At 36.8% G+C, this 26,463-nt stretch overlaps 1 protein-coding gene across 1 annotated transcript; it reads right to left on the bottom strand.

Annotated features, from left to right (window-relative positions):
• Window positions 1–5,644: 5,644 nt before the first annotated feature.
• On the bottom strand, window positions 5,645–25,453 carry LOC127433860 (ubiquitin-fold modifier 1-like). The gene is made up of 6 exons (XM_051686146.1): window positions 25,281–25,453; window positions 25,122–25,178; window positions 23,685–23,742; window positions 19,164–19,203; window positions 17,826–17,858; window positions 5,645–7,847 (listed from the first exon to the last, which is right to left on the bottom strand). Coding segments are annotated over exons 1-6 (273 nt in total). The 5' UTR covers window positions 25,283–25,453; the 3' UTR covers window positions 5,645–7,764.
• Window positions 25,454–26,463: the final 1,010 nt, after the last annotated feature.

Below are 26,463 nucleotides of genomic sequence, written 5' to 3'. Positions count from 1 at the left end.
ATTATGTACAAAGACAATGTACCTCAACTGGATTATACTTCGATCTGTGGTGTACAAAATGAATTTATGGACAGTAATACATCAGTTGCTGCTGAGTGAAATGGTCATTAATGAGACTGACAAAAGAAGGGGGCAGGCTGACCACTCTCTCTCTCTCTCTCTCTCACTGCACTTTACTCTAATCTTGATCTCTGGAGAGCCCTGCTGCTGCTTTGTAGTGCCAAAGTTCAACCTCAAGCCTTTGCTCTCTGTGCAGCCGCTATAGAAAACAGGTTGTTATAATTGGTGCCACCAAATCATACTTTTTTCTGTCCAAAGTAATGGGAAGAAATCAAGGAGGGAGGAGTGGAGTAAGAAAGAGAAAGTGAGAGAGAAAGAAAGAAAGGAATGGAGGTTAATTATAGGCCACATGCTGTAGAGGGGGGCTGGTTGATGCAGTAGACTGGCATAAATGAGCTTTCATAAGAGTTTGCTTTTTGTAGAAATAGCTGTATAGACTCTTACACACAAAAAAAAAAAAAAAAATGTAAACCAGTCAAAGCTGGTTTGCTGGTTTCCTAGTTTGGTCACGCTGGTCCGGTTTGCTGTTTTCAGGAATTAAAAACAAAATACTTTTCATTATGCAGAAACTGTACAGTGGCAAGACAAACTATGTGAACCCTTTGGAATTACCTGCATTTATATATAAATTTGCCTTATAATCTGGTTTGATAATCTAAATTACAACAATGAACAAACACGATCTGTTTTAACTAATAATGCACAAATTATTGTATTGTTCTTGTACATATTGAATACATCATTCAAACATTCACAGTGTAGGTTGGAAAAAGTATATGAACCCCTAGGCAACTGACATCAACAAAAGCTATTTAGAGTCAGGAGTTGGCATACCTGGCATCCAATTAATGAAACAAGATTAGAGGTGTGGTTTAGTTACTTTGACTTATAAAAAGCACTCAACATTTTTGAGTTTCCTATTCACAAGAAGCATCTGCTGACATGGACCATGCCTCACAAAAAAAGATATCAGAAGCACTATGATCAAGAATTGTTGCTTTGTATAAAGCTAAAAAGGGTTACACAGTTATCTTGAAGAGCTTCCATATTAATCAGTCCACAGTTAGACAAATTGTCTATAAATGGAGATGATTGAGTACTGTGGCTACTCCCCCTAGAAGTGGCCGTCCAGCCAAGATGAATCAGGAGGAACACTGCAGAATGCTCAATGAGGTAAAAAAAAGAACCCTAGTGTGACAGCTAAAGACTTGAAGGAATCATTTGAACTGGTTAACATCTCTGTTCATGAGTCTACTATATGGAAAACATTAAACAGGAATGGTATCCATGACAGTATACTACAAAGGAAGCCACTGCTTTCCAACAAAAACATTGCTGCATGCCTGAAGTTTGCCAAAGACCACCTTGACACTCCACAACGCTACTGGTAAAATGTCTTGTGGACTAACAAAACTAAGGTTGAATTGTTTGTGAAGAACACACAACACTACATATGTTGTAAAAAGGGCACTGCATACCAACATGAAAACATCATCCCAACAGTGAAGTATGGTGGAGGAAGCATCATGATTTGGGGCTTCTTTGCTGCATCTGGGCCTGGACTGCTTGCCATCATCGAGGGGAAAAATGAATTCCCAAGTTTATCAAGATATCCTACAGGATAATGTCAGGGTGGCTGTGCACCAGCTGAAGCTCAGAAGCTGGGTGATGCAGCAGGACAGTGACCCTAAACATCAAAGTAAATCCACTACAGAATGGCTTAAAAAAAGAAAATTCACCTTTGGAGTGGCCCAGTCAGAGTCCAGACCTTAACCCAATAGAGATGCTGTGGAATGACCTCAAAAGAGCCATTCACACCAGACATTCTAAGAATACAGCTGAACTGAAACAGTTCTGTAAGAAAGAATGGTCCAAAATGCCTTCTGAATGTTGTGCATGTCTAATCTGCAGCTACCAGAAACACTTGGTTGAGTTTATTGCTGCCAAAGGAGGATCCACCAGTAATTAAATCCAATGGTTCATTTACTTTTTCCACAGCACTGTGAATGTTTAATGGGATGTGTTCAATAAAGACATGAAAGATTATAATTGTGTGTTTCTTGTGTTTGTCTATATTTGTGACTTTGAGACTACATTTTATGACCAATTAATGCAGAAAACCAGCTAATTCCAAAGGGTTCACATACTTTTCTTAACACTGTATTTTGTATTTTTTTTTTGTTCTAGCTTTGGTTTGAATGAAATAAAATGAATGGTTAATAACGTTCATTTTAAACTGATAGTATACACTGCATTAAGGGTGGGAGATATACAGTACTACTGTGTTGCCAGATCTCACAAGAAACAAGCAACCTGGTCTGAAAAAAAAACAAACAAGCGAAATAAGCGTTCTAATTATTTCCTGTGTAGGGGAATTTTCAGCACATAAATCATAACAAGCATAGGGTATATAAAATACTGTCTTTTCAATAAATGTATCCTTAATATTAAATATATTTCCAAAAATAGTTACCCACAGCACGTCCACAGACCACGTTTGTCTGGAGCTAATAAAGTCCTGAATCAACTTTTATACTGCTTTGATAACCAACATTGTAGTATAACAGAAGGGAGCACACACACTCATTTCTCCTGGCTCTTTAGCTGTAAAAAGCAATATGAAAATGCTTTGCATCGGGTGGTTCTTTGCATCTTTGTGCACACATTTGCGCAACACACTGTGCCAGAACTTACTTCTTTGATTGGATGTGACAGACAAGGCAGAGCACTTACGATTTTAAGAAACATTTTAGTAATTACAATAATATACTCAAAACCCAAACCAATCCTTAACAGTACTGAGAGCAAAATTGGGGTGTTGGGAATTTCTTTCCTTGGCCACATAGCGGCGCTTTTTGGGAATTCGGCACATCGGGTCTGAATTTAGGTGGCAAAACATTCCGAACTAACACTCTGATTTCCCATTTGTGATCATATTGGACCAGCTAAACCAGCTGAACACCAGCTTGGCCAGGCTGACAGACCAGCTTTAACCTACTAATACCAACAATTCAGCTTAGGCTGGTTTAAGCTTTTATTTTTTAGCTGGGCAGGCACTAATACAGCTCCCAAATTCTTCAAACCTGAAACTGAAGGAGACAACACATATCACATAAAACATTTATGAAGGGCTAATTGCACTGACTTGCTACTACTATCTGTTACATTTGGCAAACAATACCGAATCGAGCTGACAAACATTAGGGCACTGTATTTGATGAGTTTTAAGGATTTCAGACAAAAACCACTTCCAAGCATCTCGTTATTTGAGATGCATTTATATCAGATTGCGTCTTAATCATGTTTGTTGATAGAATGATCATAAATTAAATTCAGATGGCTTTCACTGCTGTTTTTTATTCTGAAGATGGTACTGAAGTGGATATGGTGCCCTTTTTAGATTCACCTGAAAGTCTCATGAATGCACAGTTACATCTGCAGAAAAAAAAAAAAAAAACACATCTTGAAATCCAGCTCAGCACAATCTTTTCAAACAGGGAACAGGTGTCTTCTTTCTTATGAAGAAAAAAAAAAAAAAATCATTGCCTGTGGATGCCTTTCTCTCTCTCTCTCGCTCACACACACACACACACCGCTTTCTTCATAGGCATTTCACTACCCAAGAGCTTTATTATCACTTGAACTGTCCAAGCCTTTTTATTTCCATTTTCAGACCAATTGCTCACCGTGACATAAGCCTTGCATTTCCTTTTCATGTTGATCTATGACAAACATTTTAAAGGAGGGTGCATGTTATTTTAATAGCCAGTTCCTTTTCCATTCTCTATTATGTTTGTCTATAGTTTTTTTGTAATATATGTAGGCCTAATATACAGCCTATTTCATTACATCATCACTTTATTTTCAAGCTGGGAACACAATGTTAATGTAGTGCTGCTGCTAGCTGGATATTGTTGAAGAATTAGTGTCAAATTGCTCGAGCAACATCAGAACCTAATGCGATTCTCAATTAATGGTTAAATCTTATTGAAGTGCCTGTCAACCAGGTAAAATGTAAATTTTTACAAAATATTACACTGAATCAACACTGCCCGAACCTCTCATTTTTCCACACACCACTGCTAATGTCCTGTTCACTCATTCCTGTCACAACAATTCTAAAATAAAACTGAAGCTGAGCTTTAAGAAGGTTCAGCCCCATGCTGGCATGACATTTCATCTGATAGAATCCAAAGCAGGTCAAGACACCTCAAGAATACAGAACAAAAAATTAACCGAGGTGCCATGGCCAATACATCTCATATTTTAGGATGACCTCTGAAAGAATATGCTGGAAAAGAACATTTAAAAATAATTTTGAGAAATTGTAGCCTTTTCTATATTTAAAGGAATATTCCAGGTTCGTTACAAGTTAATCTCAATTGACAGCATTTGTGACATTATGCTGAATACCAGACTTGTCTTTCCTTTTCTTTAAAAAAATGCAAAGATCTGGGTTAGTGAGGCACTTACAATGGAAGTGAATGGGAGAAATCCGTAAACATTAAAATACTCACTGTTTCAAAACAATAGCCACAAGACGTAAACACTGTGTGTAAACATGATTTTAGTGTGATAATCGCTAAACTTATCTTTGTAAAGTTATAGACAATTTTACACTTTTGTTGAAATGACAATGTGACGCAGATAAATCCTGTAATTCCGCCAAAAATAAGATTTTAACAACTTTACAGCTCAAATAATACACAAATTTTAACAGAAGAATACATTTACATTCCCTGAGCACTTTATAAGGAACACTATGGTCCTAATAAAGTGCCCGACGTGGTATTCTGCTGTTGTAGACCAACCGCCTGAAGGTTTGACGTGTTGTGCATTCTGAGATGCTATTCTGCTCACTACAATTGTACAGAGTGGTTATCTGAGTTACTGTAGCCTTTCTGTCACCTCGAACCAGTCTGGCCATTCTCTGTTGACCTCTCTCATCAACAAGGCATTTCTGTCTGCAGAACTGCCGCTCACCGGATGTTTTTTGTTTTTGGCGCCATTCTGAGTAAATTCTAGAGACTGTTGTGCATGAAAATCCCAGGAGATCAGCAGTTACAGAAATACTCAAACCAGCCCGTCTGGCACCAACAATCATGCCACGGTCGAAATCACTAAGATCACATTTTTTCCCCATTCTGATGGTTGATGTGAACATTAACTGAAGCTCCTGACACATATCTGCTTGATTTTATGCATCAACTGCTGCCACACGATTGACTGATGAGATAATTGCATGAATAAGCAGGTGTACAGATGTTCCTCATAAAGTGCTCAATGACAGTAAGTGCTTTTATAAAATTATAAGCATCACATTTCTGCCTTTATACTATCCAAAAATTGGCCCCATTCACTTCCATTGTAAGTGCCTCACTGTAACCTTGATTTTGCTTTTTTTTAAAGAAAAGGAGGGATGAGGCAAAATAATTTTTTGTGGTAATCAACATTATGCCACAAATGCTGTCGCTTGAGCTTCACTTGTATTAAACAGAATATTCCATTTAGTGCATACATGGTGGTGGCATCAAGGTAGACTGGACTAGACAGACAGGCAGAAAACTTGCTCCTGAACCCTGTATTACAGAAGAAATAAAGCATTTATTTTGTGCTGAAAAAACACAATGGCACAAAAACACATTCTTTTAAAGGCCAAACCAATTTGCCTCTGTTCATTACCAAAGCTAGTGTTTCCTTTGCTTGAAAACCCCAGAGAATTAATTACTTCTGTAAACTCAAGAAAATGAATCTGCTGGTTGAGAGTGCGAGAAGGACAAGCTGAATCTAAATTCATGTCAAGGATCTTTCCATCTCAGAGATACATTGAGTGAGAAGCAGAATTGACAGGCAGCAATAGTTTACCTGTAATACATGTGGACAACAACCAGCCACTGAGGAGGTGGGAGGAAAAAATGACTTATTTGACAACAAGCAACTAAGAGAGCCAAATTTTGTGTGCGCATTCAAATCTCTCAAGCTCTCTTTTCAAGAACAAAGAAAACAAACCTCTTCTGCTCGATTGGATAAGGAGTTTCTATAGAAATATGAAGACAACATGTCCAGTACCTGTTTTTGTAGGCACATAAAATGTTCTGAAAAAACAAAACAGTTTCTTAAGCTTAGCTTACAAATATATGTCACGTTACAAGACGACACTCTTACAGACAGGTTGCCAGGCAATGGCCCATTTAAACCTCTCAGAACAGACAATTTTGTCTACAATACCTTTATAAAATCAACATCTAACATTAATATTTAACAGTTCTGTCATTTGTTTGCTCATGTACACCTCTTAAAGATGGTGAGGAATTGAATTTATGCAAATGACAACTGAAGTCTGTCCTTTCCATTACAAGTGTTAAAGCATTGTTAATTTTAATCTATTCAATTAAAAAAATTCTAAAGGTCTTGTTGCACAATGGAAAGTACAAAAACAGACATTGTGTTCAAAGCTTTCTTCTTTTAATGCATAAGGCAAATACATCTACAAGAGTATTTGTAATAACATTTTTTTTTTTGTTGCCATTTTCAATTTTATGTAGGCAAGTTCATTAGTTTCTATAAAAGCACAAATTGCTCCATGGCTAATGAACAAACCACATCATTTCCTGCCAAATAAGGCTGGAGGCAAGCCATGCCTTTTCAAATGTTATCCAGAGTAGCATGTCTGCGTTTGAATAATGTTGGCCTTGCTGTTATAATGAACTTCTCCCCTTTCCTCAGTAATAAGTGGCAGGGAAAGGGCACTGCATGGCTGCTCTTTCATTAAAACAAATGAAATATCCATTATGACATCGGACTGAATAGTGAGAACCTCCTCCACTGCCTAGCACTAATGGAGGATGTAAAAGCATAGGATAGGGGCCTGTCATTTATCAGTCTAATGTTCTGTTCAAATTTTGCAGTAAGCAATGATTTTAAACCTTAATGCAAGAAAAGAACTGCTGACTTGAGCGACTTGTGAAGTTACGAATGTGGACTTTTTAGAAATGACAATCAGAGACATCAAATTGATTTATGCAACATTGCAATTTTTAATACCTATGAGAAGATAGTTAATTCACTAAACATTGTTTTTACATAAGTTTACTGTGAAATGCTTGTTTTGTAACCTATTTAGAGCTTTATTGTGTACCTCTATATATCTATAATATATTTATATATTTAGGGGCCAACAAAATGGCAGTGTGACAAATTTCATCACATTGACATTTTTATTATCTGCCTACCACTGTTTTTTGCCAATTTGCCTCATCTTGCATTAAATACTTTTCGAACACTGGTAAATACACATTAAAGTGGCAATGATATTTACCACCAGTATTTGAAATAATCTGATGCAAACTTGGCACATTTAAGACATTAAATTGATTTTGAAAATGTGTGTTATGAAAACAATGACCATAAACAACTAGACCGTCTGAAACATCACTAAAAAATCTGGAACATTTTGTGAAAGACCAGAGTTGTATCTAGTCTTTCTAAATTCGGGGGCACAAAAATAAATTGTTCTTTATTATTTATGTCCTGCAAACATAGACCTTTGGTGGGTGGAGGTTGGGCACTGTAAGATCTCTTAGGCACTCTGACAGATTTGTAACCGCATCAGTGTTTTTTAGAGCAGCTGAGAGTTGACACCTCAAGGCCGGACAATAAATACACAAGTACGTTCATCGTCTGTGACAGAACTTCACTGGCCAGTCACATCCTAGGACAGTGTCTTCCTCCAACTCGATCTCTGGGAATGATGCGAAGCTCTGATCCGTGTTTCAGGAACACATTTCCTGTAGATTTGAAGAGATATAGTATTTTACTCACAGCATGCACTGTTATATATTATATAATGTATACACCAATGAGGGGGCCTGGGTAGCTCAGTGGTAAAATACGCTGGCTACCACCCCTGGAGTTCGCTAGTTCGAATCCCAGGGCGTGCTGAGTGACTCCAGCCAGGTCTCCTTAGCAACCAAACTGGCCCGGTTGTTAGGGAGGGTAGAGTCACATGGGGTAACCTCCTCGTGTTCGCTATAATGTGGTACGTTCTCGGTGGGGCGCGTGGTGAGTTGAGCGTGGTTGCCGCGGTGGATGGCGTGAAGCGCTATGTCTCCGTGGCAACACGCTCAACAAGCCACGTGATAAGATGCGTGGGTTGACGGTCTCAGACGTGGAGGCAACTGGGATTCGTCCTCCGCCACCCGGACTGAGGTGAATCACTACGCGACCCCACTGGGAGAAAAAGGAGAAAAAAAATTTGGGAGAAAAAGGAAAAAAAAAAAAAAAAGAGAAAATGTATACCAATGAGCCAAAACATTATGACCAGGTTAAGCAAATAATGCTTATCATCTCCTAACAAGGCCACATGTCGAGGTCTGGGTAGATGAGATGGTAGGCAAACAATCAGTTCTCGTAGTCAACAGGTTGAATGCAGGATAAATGGGCAGGATAAAAGACCTGAGTGACTTGGACAAGGGCCAAATTGTTATGGCCAGATGACTGGATCAGAGCATCTCTGAAACATCAAGGCTTGTGGGGTGCTCCTAGTCAGTAGTGGTGAGTACCCACTGACAGTGGTCCGAGGAGGGACAAACCACATACACTCAACAGGGTGTTGGGCGCCCAAGGCTCATCGACGGCTATCCCGTCTGGTCTGAACCGACAGAAGGTCTACTTTGGCACAAGTAACAGAAAATTGTAATTATGGTATGTGTCACAACAGAGTGCATCGCAGACCAGTCAGAGTGCCCACGATGACCCCTGTCCACCAACGAAAGCACCTACAATGGGCCTTGGAGCAGTGGAAGTAGGTTACCTGGTCCGATGAGTCCCGTTTTCTTTTACATCACTTGGATGGCCATGAACGTGTGCACAGTTTACCTGGGGAAGTGATGGCACCAGGTTGCACTGTGGGAAGACAACAAGCCGGTGGAGGGAGTGTGATGCTCTGGGCAATGTTCTGCTTGGAAACTCGGTCTAGCCATTCATGTGGAGGTCAATTTGACATGTGCCACCTACCTAAACATGGTTGCAGTCCAGGTACACCCCTTCATGGCAATGGTATTCCCTGATGGCAGTGGCCTCTTTCAGCAGGATTATGCGCCCTGCCACACTGCACACACTGTTCGGGAATGGTTTGAGGAACATGATGAAGAGTTCAAGGTGTTGTCCTGGCCTCCAAATGCCCCAGATCTCAATCCGATTGCACATCTGTGGGATGTGCTGGACCAACAAGTCCTATCCACAGCCGCTCCACCTCATAACTTACAGGACTTGAAAGATCTTCTGCTAATGTCTTGGTGCCAGATACCACAGGACACCATCAGGTGTCTGAAAGAGTCCATGCCTAGGTGGGTCGGCGCTGTTTTGCTGGCATGCGGAGGACCAACAGCATATTAGGCAGGTGGTCATAATGTTTTGGCTCATCAGTGTATATTATATATTAGGGCTGTCAGGCAATAAAATGTTTTAATCATGATTAACAGCAGATTTTGAAATCATTCTATATATATATATATATATATATATATATATATATATATATATATATATATATATATATGTTTCAGTCGAGACGTCTTAGAGGTTGCCCACCACTGTTGCGAGTAGATGAGCAAAATTACCCACGCATGAAATACCTGCATTTGTTTTGGATGAGGAGCTTGCGAATAAGATGCTGGATTTAGCATGTCGCATTTGGCGGGTGGCAGGTGCAAATTTCACACCCTGGGCTACTGTTTTATATATCTGGCAACTTTCCATATCCATGGTTTTGCCATTTGTGATATATATACAGTTGTGCTCAAAAGTTTGCATACCCTGGCAGAAATTGTGAAATTTTGGCATTGATTTTGAAAATAATCAAAAACCAATGAGCACAATACGACGATATTTGAACAAAAATGAGCTGCATAGTCGAGTTGCCAGAAAGAAGTCAATGCCACAAAAAAGCCTGGTTACAATATGCCCGACAACACCTTGACACGCCTCACAGCTTCTGGCACACTGTAATTTGGATTGACGAGACCAAAATAGAGCTTTATGGTCACAACCATAAGCGCTATGTTTGGAGAGGGGTCAACAAGTATTGTGCTCCTTGAAACAACCACACCGTCTTTTTCCAGAGCAGCCTGTATTTCTCCTGAGGTTACCTGTGGGTTTTTCTTTGTAACCTAAACAATTCTTCTGGCAGTTGTGGCTGAAATCTTTCTTGGTCTACCTGACCTTGGCTTGGTATCAAGAGATCCCCGAATTTTCCACTTCTTAATAAGTGATTGAACAGTACTGACTGGCATTTTCAAGGCTTTGGGTATCTTTTTATATCCTTTTCCATCTTTATAAAGTTCCATTACCTTGTTACGCAGGTCTTTTGACAGTTCTTTTCTGCTCCCCATGGCTCAGTATCTAGCCTGCTCTATTTATACACAGACACTAATTGCAATTTAAAAAGCTACAGGTGTGGAAAATTAACCTTTAATTGCCATTTAAACCTGTGTGTCACCTTGTGTGTCTGTAACAAGGCCAAACATTCAAGGGTATGTAAACTTTTGATCAGGGCCATTTGGGTGATTTCTGTTATCATTATGATTTAAAAAGGAGCCAAATCAAATGTGATAATAAATGGCTTCATATGATCACTATCCTTAAATATAAGACAGTTTTTTTTTGCATGATCAGTCATATTTTCAAAATCAATGCCAAAATTTCACAATTTTTGCCAGGGAATGCAAACTTTTGAGCACAACTGTGTGTGTGTGTATATATATATATATATATATATATATACACACACACACACACACACACTGAACAAAAATATAAATGCAACATGCAACAATTTCAAAGATTTTTCTGAGTTACAGTTCATTTAAGGAAATCAGTCAATTGAAATAAATTAATTAGGCCCTAATCTAATCTAATCAATGCGCATGGAAATTGTTATATTTCAGCTCATGAAACATGGGTCCAACACTTTACATGTTACGTTTATATTTTTGTTCAGTGTGTGTATATATATATATATATATATATATATATATATATATATATATATATATATATATTTTACACACACACACACACACTACCGTTCAAAGGTTTAGGGTCACTTAATCAATCTTTATTTTTTTTCACATTTTAGAATAATAGTAAAGTCATCACAACTATGGAATAATAGAAATGGAAATATGGGAATTATGTTGTGACTAAAAAAATCCAAAACTATGTTATATTTTAGCATCTTCAAAGTAGTCACCCTTTGCCTAGATTTTGCAGACATTTTCTCAACCAACTTCTTGATGTATCACCCTGGGATGCTTTTTAAACAGCATCTCATCTATATGCTGGGCACTTAGTGGCTGCTTTTCTTAATTATTCGGTCCAAGTCATACATTTTTATTTATTTTTTTTATAACATTTTAGTTTTGTAATTAAATAAATGTTGGCACAATTATATTTTTGTCTTCAAAACTAATTTCAAACATTTAAGCATACACCTTCAGATCAAAAGATTTTTAAGATCATTTTTAAGAACATTTCAAGCAAGTGACCCCAAACTTTTGAACGGTAGTGTGTGTGTGTGTGTGTATATATATATATATATATATATATATATATATATATATATATATATATATATATATATATATATATATACACACACACACACACACACACACACACACACATATATACACATATACACACATACATATACATATATTTCCTTTTTTTTCCCAGCATTGGCCGAAACCATGTCCGCTTGGCTGATTAATCTGGTTTAATCTACCAACAGCTTTGTCAATAGATAATACAACATTTTTACATTTTCAATAGTTATTGTGTAAAATGTGTTCATTTCAGCATTTTAGTGCAAACGTTATTTTCAGTGATTAAATAGTTTTGAGTATATATATCAGCATTTTTTTCAGCCACGCTGTTTTCTAGATATTGGTCTCAGCACTGGCCATTGAAAAGCACAAGGTCAACAACTACTGCTTTCATCAGCATTCGTTAAACAATGGCATTTCCAACTTTCAACATAACTTGTAATAATTCGTATGAGATGGCGAAATTGAAGATATCGTATGACTTGGCTTGTACGAAAAGGTACGACTTTTATTCCTATAGAGACTAACCAATCAACAAACAGAATTTCAAATCGATACAATACAGGCATCAAATTTGAGCTGGCCTCCTATCCAACACTTTAAGAAAGGAAACGTCTGTGAACATAATTTGTTACTTATTCCAACAACAAGTTATTTTCCTATTAAAACCATGGATAGGTTTAGGGTTTGGGTAAGGTGTTGGAATTTACTGTTACGTTTAGTCTTAGGTTAGGGGTTAAACAAACATTCGTTGGTTCATTTATTTTTCTCTTTTGGAGTAAACTAGGGCTGGCCGTTAGGACGATGTAATCGGATATCGACGATGTCTTACAAATCTTCCGATGCTGTTTTCAACAAATCACTGACAGACGATGATCGACAATATCGGTAAATGGCAAAACCATGGATCTGGGAAGTTGGCAGATATATTAAACTGTAGCCCAGGGTGTGAAATTTGCACCTGCCACCCACAACATTCTGAATCCAGCTCCTAATTCACAAGCTTCTCGTCCAAAAAAATGCAGGTATTTCATGCACAGGTAATTTTGCTCATCTACTCGCAACAGTGGTGGGCGACCTCTAAGACGTCTCGACTGAAACACATGACATGGATAGAAATACTGTTAAACACAAAGACATTTTATATTTTTAAGAACAGACAAAAGAAAAGCCGCCAGTGCCCGTGTCTGATGTGCTGTTTGTTCAGAGGCATGCGGCGTGAGCCTGTCTTGTTGTACACGTACATGTGAAGAGTAATCACTCTTTCTTCTCTATTTCAGTCCTCTGAAAACTGTTTGCAAGAATAGTGTCATGCATGAGAATGCTGCAAATGATATAAGACCATCTCAGGAGCTGCTCAAAGATTAGTTCGCTTTACTTCCATGGAGCAGTTTGCACTTAATGTGCATTGTGAACGCAATTCTGCAGGTTTGCTCAAATATGTCTTTGCATTAAAGAAACAAAGATGAAAGTGATTAAATCATAAAATAATACAAGACTACATTCACCTTGAACCTAAAATTGAGATCTATATAATTTTCTTTAGGCAGCATTAACTGTATTAAAGAAACACACTACAAACACAAATTCGATAAGAACACATTTGGCTGCATTATTTTGGGAACACAAGGGATGTACAAGGGTTTTGATATAATCAGATATCGCAATATTTTTTAAGGTGATTACCGATAAAATATTTTGTACATATCGCCCAGCCCTAGAGTAAACATAGTACGTTTTTGTGCGAGCCAACTTGTTTGATTTTTTACTATTTTTCAGTCTTGTACTATTATTAAGATTTGTCATGAAACCGGCTTGGCATTTCACAAAATGAGATGAAAGCACTTGGTCACCTATAAGACATGCTGTTGCCTTGTTCACTGCCCTGTAAATTTCCCTCACCATGTGAAAAAGAAATCAGTCTATCCAGATGTCTGAATATAGGTTATATTTAGTATGTGATTGTGTAACTTGCAGAGCAATACTGAAGGTACAGGCTTCTTCATAAAACATCCTGCATATTGGGGTCAGGCTAAACATGCTGTTACTATACAACTAATCTATTACAGCTCAACTGACAATTAAGGGCTAAACCCATGACATGTTTGAAATATTATGGGCCATTACCATGTGATTACATGCAGCACATTGCTGAGAAAGGTGAAAACCTGCTGACAGTTCGCCACTGGGGTAACATATTACAGATCCTGATACAGTGTTTCCCACAGGATTTTGTGAGACTGTGGTGGATGGACCTCAGACCCCCGTAATATTTTTTTTTTTTCATTTTAAAGTTAAATGCATCAATCTGGTGCACTTTGAGAGAAAAATTAAGTGCTCTTGTAGTAATTTAATCAAAACGGTAACAAACCACAACAAGGATGTTCTGTTTTCAGTCAGGGACTATAAAGACAGTAAGCCCTTGTGTCATTGCCCACATAGGGCTTCAGCCAACCCTTGAATTCAGGGATTAACTCCCATTCTTTTCTATACTTTTCTGAGTATATTTTAGAGTGACATGTTAGGTATTTTTTTTGAATGTGTGTGTAATGCCCAAGGCTGTGTGTAATTGTATTTATATTTGTATTGTGTGTATATATGTTTAGTAAAGTTTATTATTATGTGTTTGAATAAAGTACAATGTACAGACTTTTCTAAATAAATGATCTGAATTCAGAGAGTTCAGAAACGGGAATGAACTAAACACCTGAGATAGTGAGTCATAAGACAGTGATAAGCGCATGAGAAGAATAAAAATCTAATTAAACGGTCAAATTAAATTGTTTAAATTAAAACAAAGGAGAAGCAAACAATACAGATTAGTGATTGGTCCTTAGCAACACTGTTTGCACATGCGCAGCTCAATCACGTCCATGTCAGCTGCCGTGCAGTCAACTGAATGTGTTGCTCCTCTCTGCCACTCACTGAACAGACTAGACAGAGAGAGGTGTGCCTGCGGCGGGAAAGCAAGACCTCGCGTTCGCGGGGCAGTACTGGCGACTGTCTTCTACAGAAAGTAGCTAAGGTTTGTCCAAAAAGTCACTAGATTTGTTGCTAGGTGCTTTTTGGAAAAAAAGTCACTAAAGGGGTCTGAAAAGTTGCTAAGCTGGCAACACTGTGGACTGACTGGGAGTGAGAGATGCTTTGGCAAAGCAACGGCGCAAAACACAACATTAGAGATCTTATGTTATTATGAGAAGTGTAAAAATATTTTTGGTTCATTATAAAACTGTTCGGGACAAATTAGATGCCACAGTCTAGGTAATTAATGCAAATGGATTAGTTGCAGGCTGCCATGTTAAATGACAAGTAAACCAGGATGGAAAACATCTATAAAGAAATATTTAGTCAAGGAAATAATCTCATAATTAAGGGGATTGATATTACTGGCGCAAGCATCCTTGAAGCACATCATCAATATTAATTAGGTAATATGTGAAATTTAAATTCAAGGCCTACTGAATGATTCTATCAGCATATCATCTGATCTCTCAAAAGGTCCCCCAGGCAGACAAACATAAACAATATCGGGCAGTAAGAAGAAGCGAGTAATCTTAGCATTTGCATGCAGAAGATTATGGAGGACAGGCAGGGAAATGGGAAAATATCAGTCACACAAGTGAACGGCTGACAGTGAGATGAAATCATTTCATAAGACTGCTATGAAAGAATGCCGGCAAGTTGAAGTAAACAACATAGAATAATTAAACAGGGTTGACAGAAGGTGAACTAAAGCACAAACAAAGAAACATTTTGAACAAAGTCTTGCGCAATCCTTGGATATATTAAAACTAATTTTAGTTTACAAAATGACATTATAGCCAGATGCTGCTGGGACTTTATACGACAAATCCATTTAGTTTTGTAGTTTGAACAGCAAAATATCCAAAGACCCAAATTAACATATTTTTGGTTTGAAACACGGTTAAAATCATTTTATTCTTTTGGACTATGTCTCATTCTGAACGGTCAGATTGAAATTAAAGTAGTTTTTTCGTCATTTGGGATGAGACGCATGTAAAGTCATACAAAGCGCACAATATTGTCTGAAGTGGAATACACTATATTTTCATTTACTCTTTCCTTATATAGCGATTAGCAAATTATAAGACAATCACTACATAGTAGGGCTGAGTTTTGATAATGGATTTCCCAATTCGATTCGACTCAAGCTCTCAATTGGTTTCAATTACGATTAAATTGTGATTCATTTGGGTATATTTCAGTTATAATGTCCATTTTGATTAAATATGGAAGAAATTTTCTCTCAGCTAACGCTGTTAATTATACAGGGGACCTTTTAACTTGGCATGAAAATATTGATTACCATTTTTATATTATCATTAGTTTTTCAGCATTTTGGTCACATTTTAGCTTGAAAAAAGGTACATATTCTATATATTCCATCAATAAATATGATGTCTTGAAAGTAGTGATCGACCGATAAGGGTTGTTTAATGGCCGATGCCGATATCCAGACAGCAGGGTGGCCGATAGGCCGATACACCGTATCACACAATTTAATATAGTAAATAACATAAACATAAAATTGCTAAAAAATTAATAAACTCTTATTTAGCACTATATTCACTCAATTTCACACTAGACTTTAACTTTGTAAAAAAAGAATCTAAAAAAAAAAAAAAAATATTGTATTTTAAAATGGTAGATTTTTCTGATTTCTGTTTAGTCATCCATTTTTTGAGATTTATTTGCCCATGAAGAAATTGTTAATATATTAGGAAGGAGGAAAACACAGTACACACAGTAGTCCAGCAATCATGGATGGCATGTCCACATAGGCAATCACAATTACTATATTAAAAAATATAGAATCAAACCAATTGTACATATAGTGCATAGTGAATATGACATTTACTTATAGCACACGTGAAGTGCTTTTACTTTGAAGTCACACTCACGCGTCATGATCTGTGAATCAGCGGAACTTTAGATCCTGATACTGAAGTTTTGATTCTGGCTGATAGAATACGTGCTTCAGAAGATGATATCAGATGAGCGCTCGACGGGAAGAAAACGCTGGATTTTCGTGAGGTTCGTGAATTATATCTGTTTAAAAAAAGATTTCTGCATATTTGCAGATGGTATATAATAGAAGTTTTATTGATATTTGCCTTTTATCATTAGAAAAGTTACAGGGAACTGTTGAGGAGAGACTGTTAGAATATGTGCTTCAGAGGAAGATTTATGAGTGCTCCACAGGATGCTGGATCTGCTGAAGTTTTGTGAGGTTGGTTTATTACATCTGTATAAACGAGATATCTGCATATTTGCAGACGGTATATAATAGAAGTTTTATTGATATTTGCCTTTTATCATTAGAAAAGTTACAGGGAACTGTTGAAGAGAGACTGTTAGAATATGTGCTTCAGAGGAAGATTTATGAGCGCTCCACAGGATGCTGGATCTGCTGAAGTTTTGTGAGGTTTGCTTATTACATCTGTTTAAACGAGATATGTGCATATTTGCAGATGGTATATGATATTAGTTTTATCGATATTGCCTTTTTATCATTAGACAAGACAGTTAAAAGTTACAAGGAACGGGTTGAGGAGAGAGAGGGAGAATGAAACAGGCGAGCACTTTAACATTATGAGCTCAAACGCGTCTATCGCGGCTCTGATATGCGGACCATTTAAATGACACTGTGTTGCACACTGGTCTATTATTGTAGTAACATGAAGGCACGTAACAACAAAATGAACCGTGAATGATCGTTTACATGTCTCAGATGCTTCAAATGCAAGCAGGCAATTCTCAGAGCCCTCAAGAAATAAATCGGCCGATGCGGATTATTACAAAATTCAGATTATCGGCTGATTTATCGGCCTCGGCGATATATCGGTCGTCCACTACTTGAAAGTGCATATATTTTACTGCATATGTTTATTTTGTTACATGTTTATTGTTTTCATGCATAATTTGTGCCATTTGCAAGTATTTACATATAAACAACAAGTGTTAAAATGCTACTGTCTCTTTAAGAATACTGGCAGTTCAGAGAGTGTCAGTGATTTTTGGTTGAGCATTAACGAGAGGAGTCACACGGTTTCATAACCGCATCCGTGCAATGTGTGGTTAGAATTAAATGTTTCTAATTCGAATGCAGCCTTGACCGAGTGAAGAAACAACACTGACCTGCTGTCTGTGCGGGGTTGATTCCGATGCCATCTACAGAAAAAAATCATTAGAGATATCATCAGCATTGCCATCTGAGCACATTTACAAAACAATCACAATGAAAGACAATCAATATATCAGACAGATGGGTAAACAGATAAAGAAACCCTTGATGAGGGTGATGCACCGAAGCGCTGAACAATCACATTTCAAATTTTCTAAATTACATGAACTGTCTGTCTGTGCTGGGCCAGAACAGTGAGTTATGGCTTTTAGTTTATCATTTCTTCAATAATTATTACAGAAGAACTCACAACGCAGCATTACATCTTGATTTAGCCTGAATGAAAAGCCAGGATCAACTTTATCACATCTCCATGGCGTTAAACAATACATCACTGTATTAAAATATGAGTGGTGCTTGCTAATGCAAAACTCGCCAACACAATACTACGGTGTTGAGGTTGGTTGCTAAGTGGTTGCTAGGGTGTCGCTAGTCAGTTGCTTACTGGTGAAAGTCAAAAAAGCCCACCCCCATGTTTTTATGATATTCTGGACCCTAGATATGGCTTAGATTCGATTTCCAATTTTCTTTTTTTGCCTGTTTTATCATCTGCCAGACTGCAAAAAAATTGTAACTCTTTTCACTTAGAAAAGTAATAATATAACACACCTCTACTCAACAAACCACAGTTTTCCGGGTTCAATACAAGGTTAAGCTCAATCAAAAGCATTTGTTGCATAATGTTGATTACCACAAAAATGAATTTCGACTCGCAAAAAAAGAGAAAACTGAGGTTACAGAGAGGCACTTACAATGGAAGTGAATGGGGCCAATTTTTGGAGAGTTTAAGGCAGAAATGTGAAGCTTATAATTTTATAAAAGCACTTACATTAATTCTTCTGTTAAAACTCATGTGTTATTTGAGCTGTAATGTTGTATAAATCATAATTTTTACAAATGTTTTAGGGTTTGTTGACATTACATTGCATAGATCTTCACACAGAAATGATTAGTAAGCGATTTTATCACTTTAAATTTTAACATACATATTGTTTAGGTCTTGTGGCTATACTTTTGAAACAGTGTGTATTTTAACGTTTACAGATTAGCCCCATTCACTTCCATTGTAAGTGCCTTACTGGAACCCAGATTTTTGCTTTTTTTTTTTTTTTTTTTTTTTTATAGAAAAGGGGTGCAAGTCAAAATTAAGTATTCAACATTATGCCACAAATGCTGTCGATTGAACCTGGAATATTCCTTTAAGGAATCATTCATGTTCCTAGCAAAAACCAGCCTCAGAAAACACCAGTAATAACCATCACAATCCCCAAATAAACAAACAAATTACTTACCGTTTGTAATGATGGCACTGGTGGCTGCTGGCACTTTAAACTTTAAATGAAAGAAAACAAGAGGAATTGTTTTATTGCATCCATCAACCATACAAGCTGACAGCCAGGCACCTCACATAAACAACAGTCCTCCACAAAATATCTCTGTCAAGCAGGGGGAAAATGCAACTTGAGTTAATGTTCAAGTCAGGTAATTTAAAGAGTCAGCGCTAAAGAGTGGAAGCTTTCAAAAGCATGAGGAAAGAGCATTCTGGACTTTCTGCGCAGAAGAAAGTGTCACTGTCACAAAGAGCTGTGGAAAGTAAAAAATATTGGCAAATCCATTCTGAAGGGGCTTTGAAAAACTCTCCAGACGCCTTTAAGGCATTTCTTTGCATTGGGAAGGGGCATACCTGGCTGCTGCGAAAATTACTGTGTATAAACTTTCAGTTTAGAAAACAGCTCTTTTCATTGTTTCAGCTGCCTGAGGTAAATACCGATGTCTATTTCTGGATACAAATGCATACTAATTTACGGACTAAAAACTTTTGTTGGGCTTTATTCAATCAGTTTTCTTTTTTTCTGACCTTTTGTCACTCGACAAGTCACCAACAATTTGGAGCGCGAGAGATTACAGAAAAATGACATAACCTTAATTTTTACCATCACTCAAAGCCGAAATACCAAGAAGGATTTCTGAGAATGCAAAAAGAAAAAGCTGAAAATGAGTCACGTAAACGATCATTCACGGTGCATTTTGTCATTCTTTCTGGCTTCCACTTGACGCATTACGTCTTCCTGTTATGAGGCTGTCAGATTTGACGTTTCATTATTTCAAGAAAGGATCGACGACCCAAGCTAATCTGCAACATCATTCTGCCATGCTGTAAAAGAGACCAGACAGCCCACAGAGAATAAAAAGGGTTTTATCAGCTTTTTAACAGATAATTTCTAAATGCTTATGGCTAAACACAATCTTTCAGGTGAATAATCATTGGCCTTACAGTTTCAAAGGGAATCCGTTTCAACTGATTCTGCATTGATCTTGTTCTGATTTTAACAAAGGAGGCTGTGGACACAGAAATAAGCCTAAATATGTGTCTTAAAAGTAGGGATGCACCGATACTTTTTCTCTCCCTATTGATTCCAATACCTGAACTCTCAGTATCGGCTGATACCGATATCGATTCCAATACCAGTGTTGTTTTTTTCTTAATCAGATTTGAATATCTATACCTAACTGTGTGGAACTAATTGGTGTACTCTTCTATATGTAAAGAAACAAAAACATCTAAATACACATTATTTCATTATAAAATAAATAAATAAAAAACGATTACATAAAAAAATGTGTAGCTTATTAAGAAAACTTTTAAATACTCAGATAATGCAGCAGCAAAATTAACAGTAATTCTAGTGAAAGTCTTGGGTAGAAAAGAAGCCAGTTCTCTTTACAGATTTTTTTGTTTAACATTTTTATCTGGACTTATGGACTCAGTTGTAATAGAATATCAGTTGACTTTTTTAAAATCACAGTTATGTTTTTGGAACCCAGTCAACTTAATATTATTGTAACTTATATATATATATATATATTAATTTTTTTATTATAAAATTAAAATAACAAAACAACAATAGATATTGTTATTATGAACAACAACAATAATAATAATAACAATAATCCTAATAATAATAAATATTAGAATTATATTATACAATAGTAACTTATTTCATTCGTAATTTCTTAACTTTAAAACCCTGGGGCTTTTATTTTGACGGAGCACTCCAGGAAGACAGTAACCTTAGAGTGTTTGGTCTAGTTCACAGTGGTTTAATACATATTTTATTCAAAATCTGGTTTATTGCTCCTCCAGTTCTCATCTCAATGCATGTTATAAACCAACTGAACTATCAAGCATCTACATCTGAGGTGTAGTTCGTGTGGAGGACTCAAATATGGCCGGTGACCAACAGTAGCGCATGATCAGTGAGCGCGTGCTATATGTGTGTCACAACAGAGCACCGCTCGTTTACTGAAGTGCGCTGCGCATGCAGAGTATATATTTATTTATTAAACGCAGCCCATTGAGATTCACAAAGCTATCGCATTATAGAGACCTAAAATAAAATGAGTCATATGGACACTTTAATGGTGCTTTTATGGTTCTGTAATTTTTTGAAGCTTGACGGTAACTAGGGCTGTCAAATTAAAATTCGAAATTCAAATATTAGTTGAATTTAAGAAAAATACGCACATTTGAATGCTAAAACTGCGCATTCGAATTTTGAATGTCTCGAGACGTGTTTTTAAGTTCTTTTTAACTTGACGCGGCATCTAAAAAACAGTGCTCCTGCACGAGACGCTAAATAAACTAAAACAAAGTGAAACAAAGACGTTCATCTAGTGCGTTTACATAGAAAATCAAATGGTAAACTGGATGGTTGCAAAAGCATTCGGTGTTAACAGCCCCTTACAGTAGGTGGAGGTCTTGCTCTCTTAGCAGCATTTCTCAGATTAAGCAATGGGTTTGTCTGTAAAGGAGTTCAAGTTGGAAAAGTGTGTCTCGAAATCCTCACGTTCTGTTCCATTCTGTTGTGTTCCATCTGTATGAACAGCCCCTGACCAGGGATCATGAGCTGCTTTACCACAAATTTCAGCTGAATACCACTGATATCTGGGAAAAATTCTCCCTTACATACAGCTGAAAATTAATGAAAAACACTTTGGTATATCACTGTTATTATGAAGTTTGAGTCTGTGGTAGTATGTACTGTGGCACCAGTGCAAATGTAACACCATGTTAACACAGAACTGCCTACTGAAGCGTTTCCCTCCTCGTTTTACTTCTGACTTAAAATTTGAGAATATGAACCTACTAAAACTTTTTTTATTTTATGCACTTTAGTTTAAAATGGAATGTTTTTTAACAGCCAGGAATGTTCTTTGCAATATTATAACATGGTGCTGTATGGTTATATGTATTCAATGTGCCCTCTTGTGGACTAAGGAAATAGCTTCAATTTAAAAAATCGTCTGACTTTTTTGAAAATTAGAATTTAGAACATTTTTAAGGTAAAAATTTGAATTTAGTTTATCTGCGCAATTGACAGCCCTAACGGTAACAACCATGACTAAAAGATGGTATTGGATTTTGAGTGGGCTCGCCGGATCGATACCAGATCCGGTTAAAAACGTCAGTATCGGAGCCGATACTGATCCAGGTATCGAACTGGTATATTCCTACTTAAGAGGATAAATCATTACCAGAAAGACTAAACAGACTAAAAAAAAAAAAAAGATTCCACATACTGAATTGAAATTAATGGACATAATCAGGATAAAGTTAATGTGAAAAAAACTTAATGTCAAACCCTGATCCATGTTCTGAGCTATGGAAAATATGGATTTGCCAACCAGAATTGAGCAAATCTGTTTTGATAAAAGTCATTAAAGGAATATTCCAAGCTCAATACAAGTTAAGCTCAATCGACAGCATTTGTGGCATTATGTTGATTAGCAAAAAAAAATAAAAAATATTCACCTCGTCCCTCCTTTTAAAAAAAAAGAAAAAGAAAAAAAAAATCGAGGTTACAGTGAGGCATTTACAATGGAAGTGAATGGGGCCAATTTTCAGAGGGTTTAAAAGGCAGAAATATGAAACTTATAATTTAATAAAAGCCCTTATATTAATTATGTTCAAACTCGTTATTAGAGCTGTAAAGTTGTTTAAATAGTTTTTTTCCCCCCAGGATTACAGAATTTACAGCATTACATCGTCATGGCAAATGAAGTTGTACTTTACACAGGAAAGTGTAGTAAGCAATTTTATTACATTAAAATCATATTAGCATGCATATTGTTCACTTCCATTGTAAGTGCCTCATTGTAACCCAGATTTTTTATTTTTTTTAAAGAAAAGGCGGGACAAGGGGGCCTGGGTAGCTCAGCGAGTACTGACGCTGACTACCACCCCTGGAGTCGCGAGTTCGAATCCAGGGTGCGCTGAGTGACTCCAGCCAGGTCTCCTAAGCAACCAAATTAGAGTCACATGGGGTAACCTCCTCGTGGTCGTGATTAGTGGTTCTCACTCTCAATGGGGCGCGTGGTAAGTTGTTCGTGGTCACGGAGAGTAGCATGACTCTCCACATGCTGTGAGTCTCCGCGGTGTCATGCACAATGAGCCATGTGATAAGATGCGCGGATTGAAGGGGAAAAAAAGAAGAAATGGCAGGACAAGTCAAAAATAATTTTTTGTGGTAATCAACAGAATAACACAAGTGCTGTTAATTGAGGTTAACTTGTATTGAACATGGATTCTCCCTTTAATTCTACATCATTCTGATTTGATCGTATTTTTCTAATGTCATGTTACTAATTTCATACAGAAACATCAAAACTCAGTGGCAACAACATTGCTCTACATCTCAATAAATACCTCTTCAAACAAGTCCTCAAAAGGACAAATTGAACACTTATCTGCTCGACTGAACTGTTAAACCCTGATTTTATAAGCACAAGTGATGAATGATGAATCAACTCACCTCTTCCGCTGCAAACTTTAAAACTGCTGTAAACGGCGTGCTCTCAGGTACACTTAATCTGAAACACAATGATGCCAATGAATAATTGTGCAATAAAAAAACAAAAAGAAGATGAACTACACCTGTTTAATAAGTTCTGACAAAATGTGTTGTATCATTATGACAAATTCATAAACTATAAATCTAATAAGTTTAGGCCTAGGCTTAGATTTAGGAATGTATAAATTTCTCAGACATTATTTTCCTTGTCTTTTTGGTAAATTATAATTGTTAATATAAAACTGAAAATCCTTCTTTTGCAACCATGAAATATGGGTGAGGTGGATACACAATGCAATTTCCTCAAAAGTTTCATTATAGCTCTTTAATACAGTAAAATATAGACCTAAATGAACCATTTAAAAGGGGGTTTGGTCCTTTGCTTAAAACTTTATTTTTCCATGGTATGATTGACATATGTATGCATATGCCTATCCATGGAATTGCCCCTATATTACCTAAATTCCACATAATAGCATTTTCTTCTGCCGCCATTTAGGGACATTAAGCTGCGGTCATTTTAACAAGCTCATGTCTGCAATGGCAACTCACTGAGCGCAATCAAATTTGCAAAAAACTTGGCCATGTGTTAAATAAATCAAACTAGCTGGTGACCAGCACTGCAGGTGTTAAGACTCAGTCCTATCTGAATGACCCTTGAGAGCAGACCACTCACACCCACTCAGCCTTCAGTCCAGCCTGTGGCCTTTAACAGTACCAGCATTAACCAAGCCGTCACACACTACAATGCAAACACAGCATGTTGGACTACCACAGACCAAGCTAACACTGATTGCAATCAATATGGTATAAAATAAGAACAACTGTCTAGAAGCATGGTCTTACAGCTAACAGCTGGGGGCAAATTCAACAGTAATCCTGGCACAATGTACTGTAATTCCCTGATTTTAATGAAGTAAAGAAGGAATATATGAATAAATTACTGAATTAACTAATCACGTAAAACAACTGTATTCAGTGCCTCCAGCATTATAGAAACCTTAGCTGAGAGCTGAGGCACATAATAATCAATGCTACTATCAGAACCACTCAAATCAGGACTGACAAAAGTTTATGTTAATAATGTGGAATGCTAACAGTACAAGTAGGAATATTCATGTTTATGATGTGCAATATGTTGATTGCTGGATTACGAAACAGTTAAAACAGGAATATCCATGTTTATAGTGAGTAATATGTTTAATGCTGATCAATAAAACAGAAATATAATGTTGATGATGTGCAATATGTTTTTGTATATATGTAACTGTAAAGTGAATATTAATGTTTATGGCGTTCAGTGACAGTTAAATGAAAAATATAACGCTGATGGAGTTTTATGTGTTGAATATAAATGTTGATGTGTTGTCATATGTTGAATGCTTATCTGTCACTCACACTTTATAAGGTAACCGAGGGTCCGACGTCAGAGTGATTTTAAACGTTACTTTCGACCTAATACAGACAGAGACACATATTAACTGAGGGGCATTTACACATGAAATAAATATGGATAGCAAATAAAGTGTTGTTAAAGTGATAAATGGCTTTACTTACATTTTCCAAATTTGTGTGGGAGCGCTGCACACTGTCTTCACAAACCCGGAAGTTGCAAAGACCCGATAATACACGTCATCTGTTCGATAGACAGACCTCTCTGCTTGTGTCAGAGTTTATTATATTTAATCCATTAGTTAATATAACGGTCTTTTAGATCATTTAAACAAGTATTACATTTATGAGCAGGTAAAATTCCAATTCTTTCGACTTTTGTATTTTCAGTCAGGCAAGCTTAAAGCCTACCTTACATGTTTTTTTCTACCGTAAAGCGTGTTGTTAATGCACCGCCTACATTTCACGCGTGCAAACATTTTTGTAAAATGGAATTAAAGGGATAGTTCACCCCAAAATAAAAATTCTCTCATCATTTATTCACCCTCATGCCATCCCAGATGTGTATGACTTTCTTTCTTCAGCAGAACACAAACAAAGATTTTTAGAAGAATATCTCAGCTCCGTAGGCCATACAATGCAAGTGAATGGTGATCAGACTTTTGGAGCTCCAAAAATAACATTAAGCACTCTAGTGTTTAAATCCATATCTTTAGAAGTGAGATGATAGGTGTGGGTAAGAAACAAATCAATATTTAAGTCTTTATTTTTTTACTCTAAATCTCCACTTTCACTTTTCTTTTAAATATGAAAGTGAAACTTAACAGGCACCACATGTGACTTCCATATGTAAAAGTGAAAGTGGAGATTTAGAGTTAAAAAAAAGGACCTACATTTTTTATCTGTTTCTCACTCACACCTGTTACAGTTGTGCTCAAATGTTTGCATACCCTTGGAGAATTGGTAGTATATGTACCATTTTTAAAGAAAACATGAGTGAGCAGGCAAAAAATTTTTATTTTACTTCTTATGGGATTCATATTCAACTGTAGGTTATAACAGAATGGCACAATTATAAAACAAAACATGCCAAAAAAAAAATAAAATAAATAAAAAACAAAACAAACAAACAAAACAAAAACAAAAAATGACAAAAGTCTGCATACCCTTAGTTCTTAATACTGTGTATTGCCCCCTTTAGCATCAATGACAGCGTGCAGTCTTTTGTAATAGTTGTCTATGAGGCCCCAAATTCTTGCAGGTCATGCAAAATCTTTGGTCATCTTGCCTGAAACGCACATTTGAGATCTCCCTAGAGTGGCTCGATGATATTAAGGTCAGGAGACTG

This window comes from Myxocyprinus asiaticus, chromosome 43 (genome assembly GCF_019703515.2).
Source record: "Myxocyprinus asiaticus isolate MX2 ecotype Aquarium Trade chromosome 43, UBuf_Myxa_2, whole genome shotgun sequence".
NCBI classification, from domain to species: domain Eukaryota; kingdom Metazoa; phylum Chordata; class Actinopteri; order Cypriniformes; family Catostomidae; genus Myxocyprinus; species Myxocyprinus asiaticus.
The sequence above is the reverse complement of the archived record's forward strand: the minus strand, read 5'-3'. Positions and strand labels throughout refer to the sequence as shown.

Coding starts and splice junctions, on each gene's coding strand:
- LOC127433860 (XM_051686146.1), bottom strand. Junction 23,743..25,121: donor CCTCGGTTACCTTATAAAGT/GTGAGTGACAGA, acceptor ATTGTGTTTCAG/ATTAAGTGTACCTGAGAGCA. Junction 17,859..19,163: donor CAGTGCCATCATTACAAACG/GTAAGTAATTTG, acceptor TTTTTTCTGTAG/ATGGCATCGGAATCAACCCC.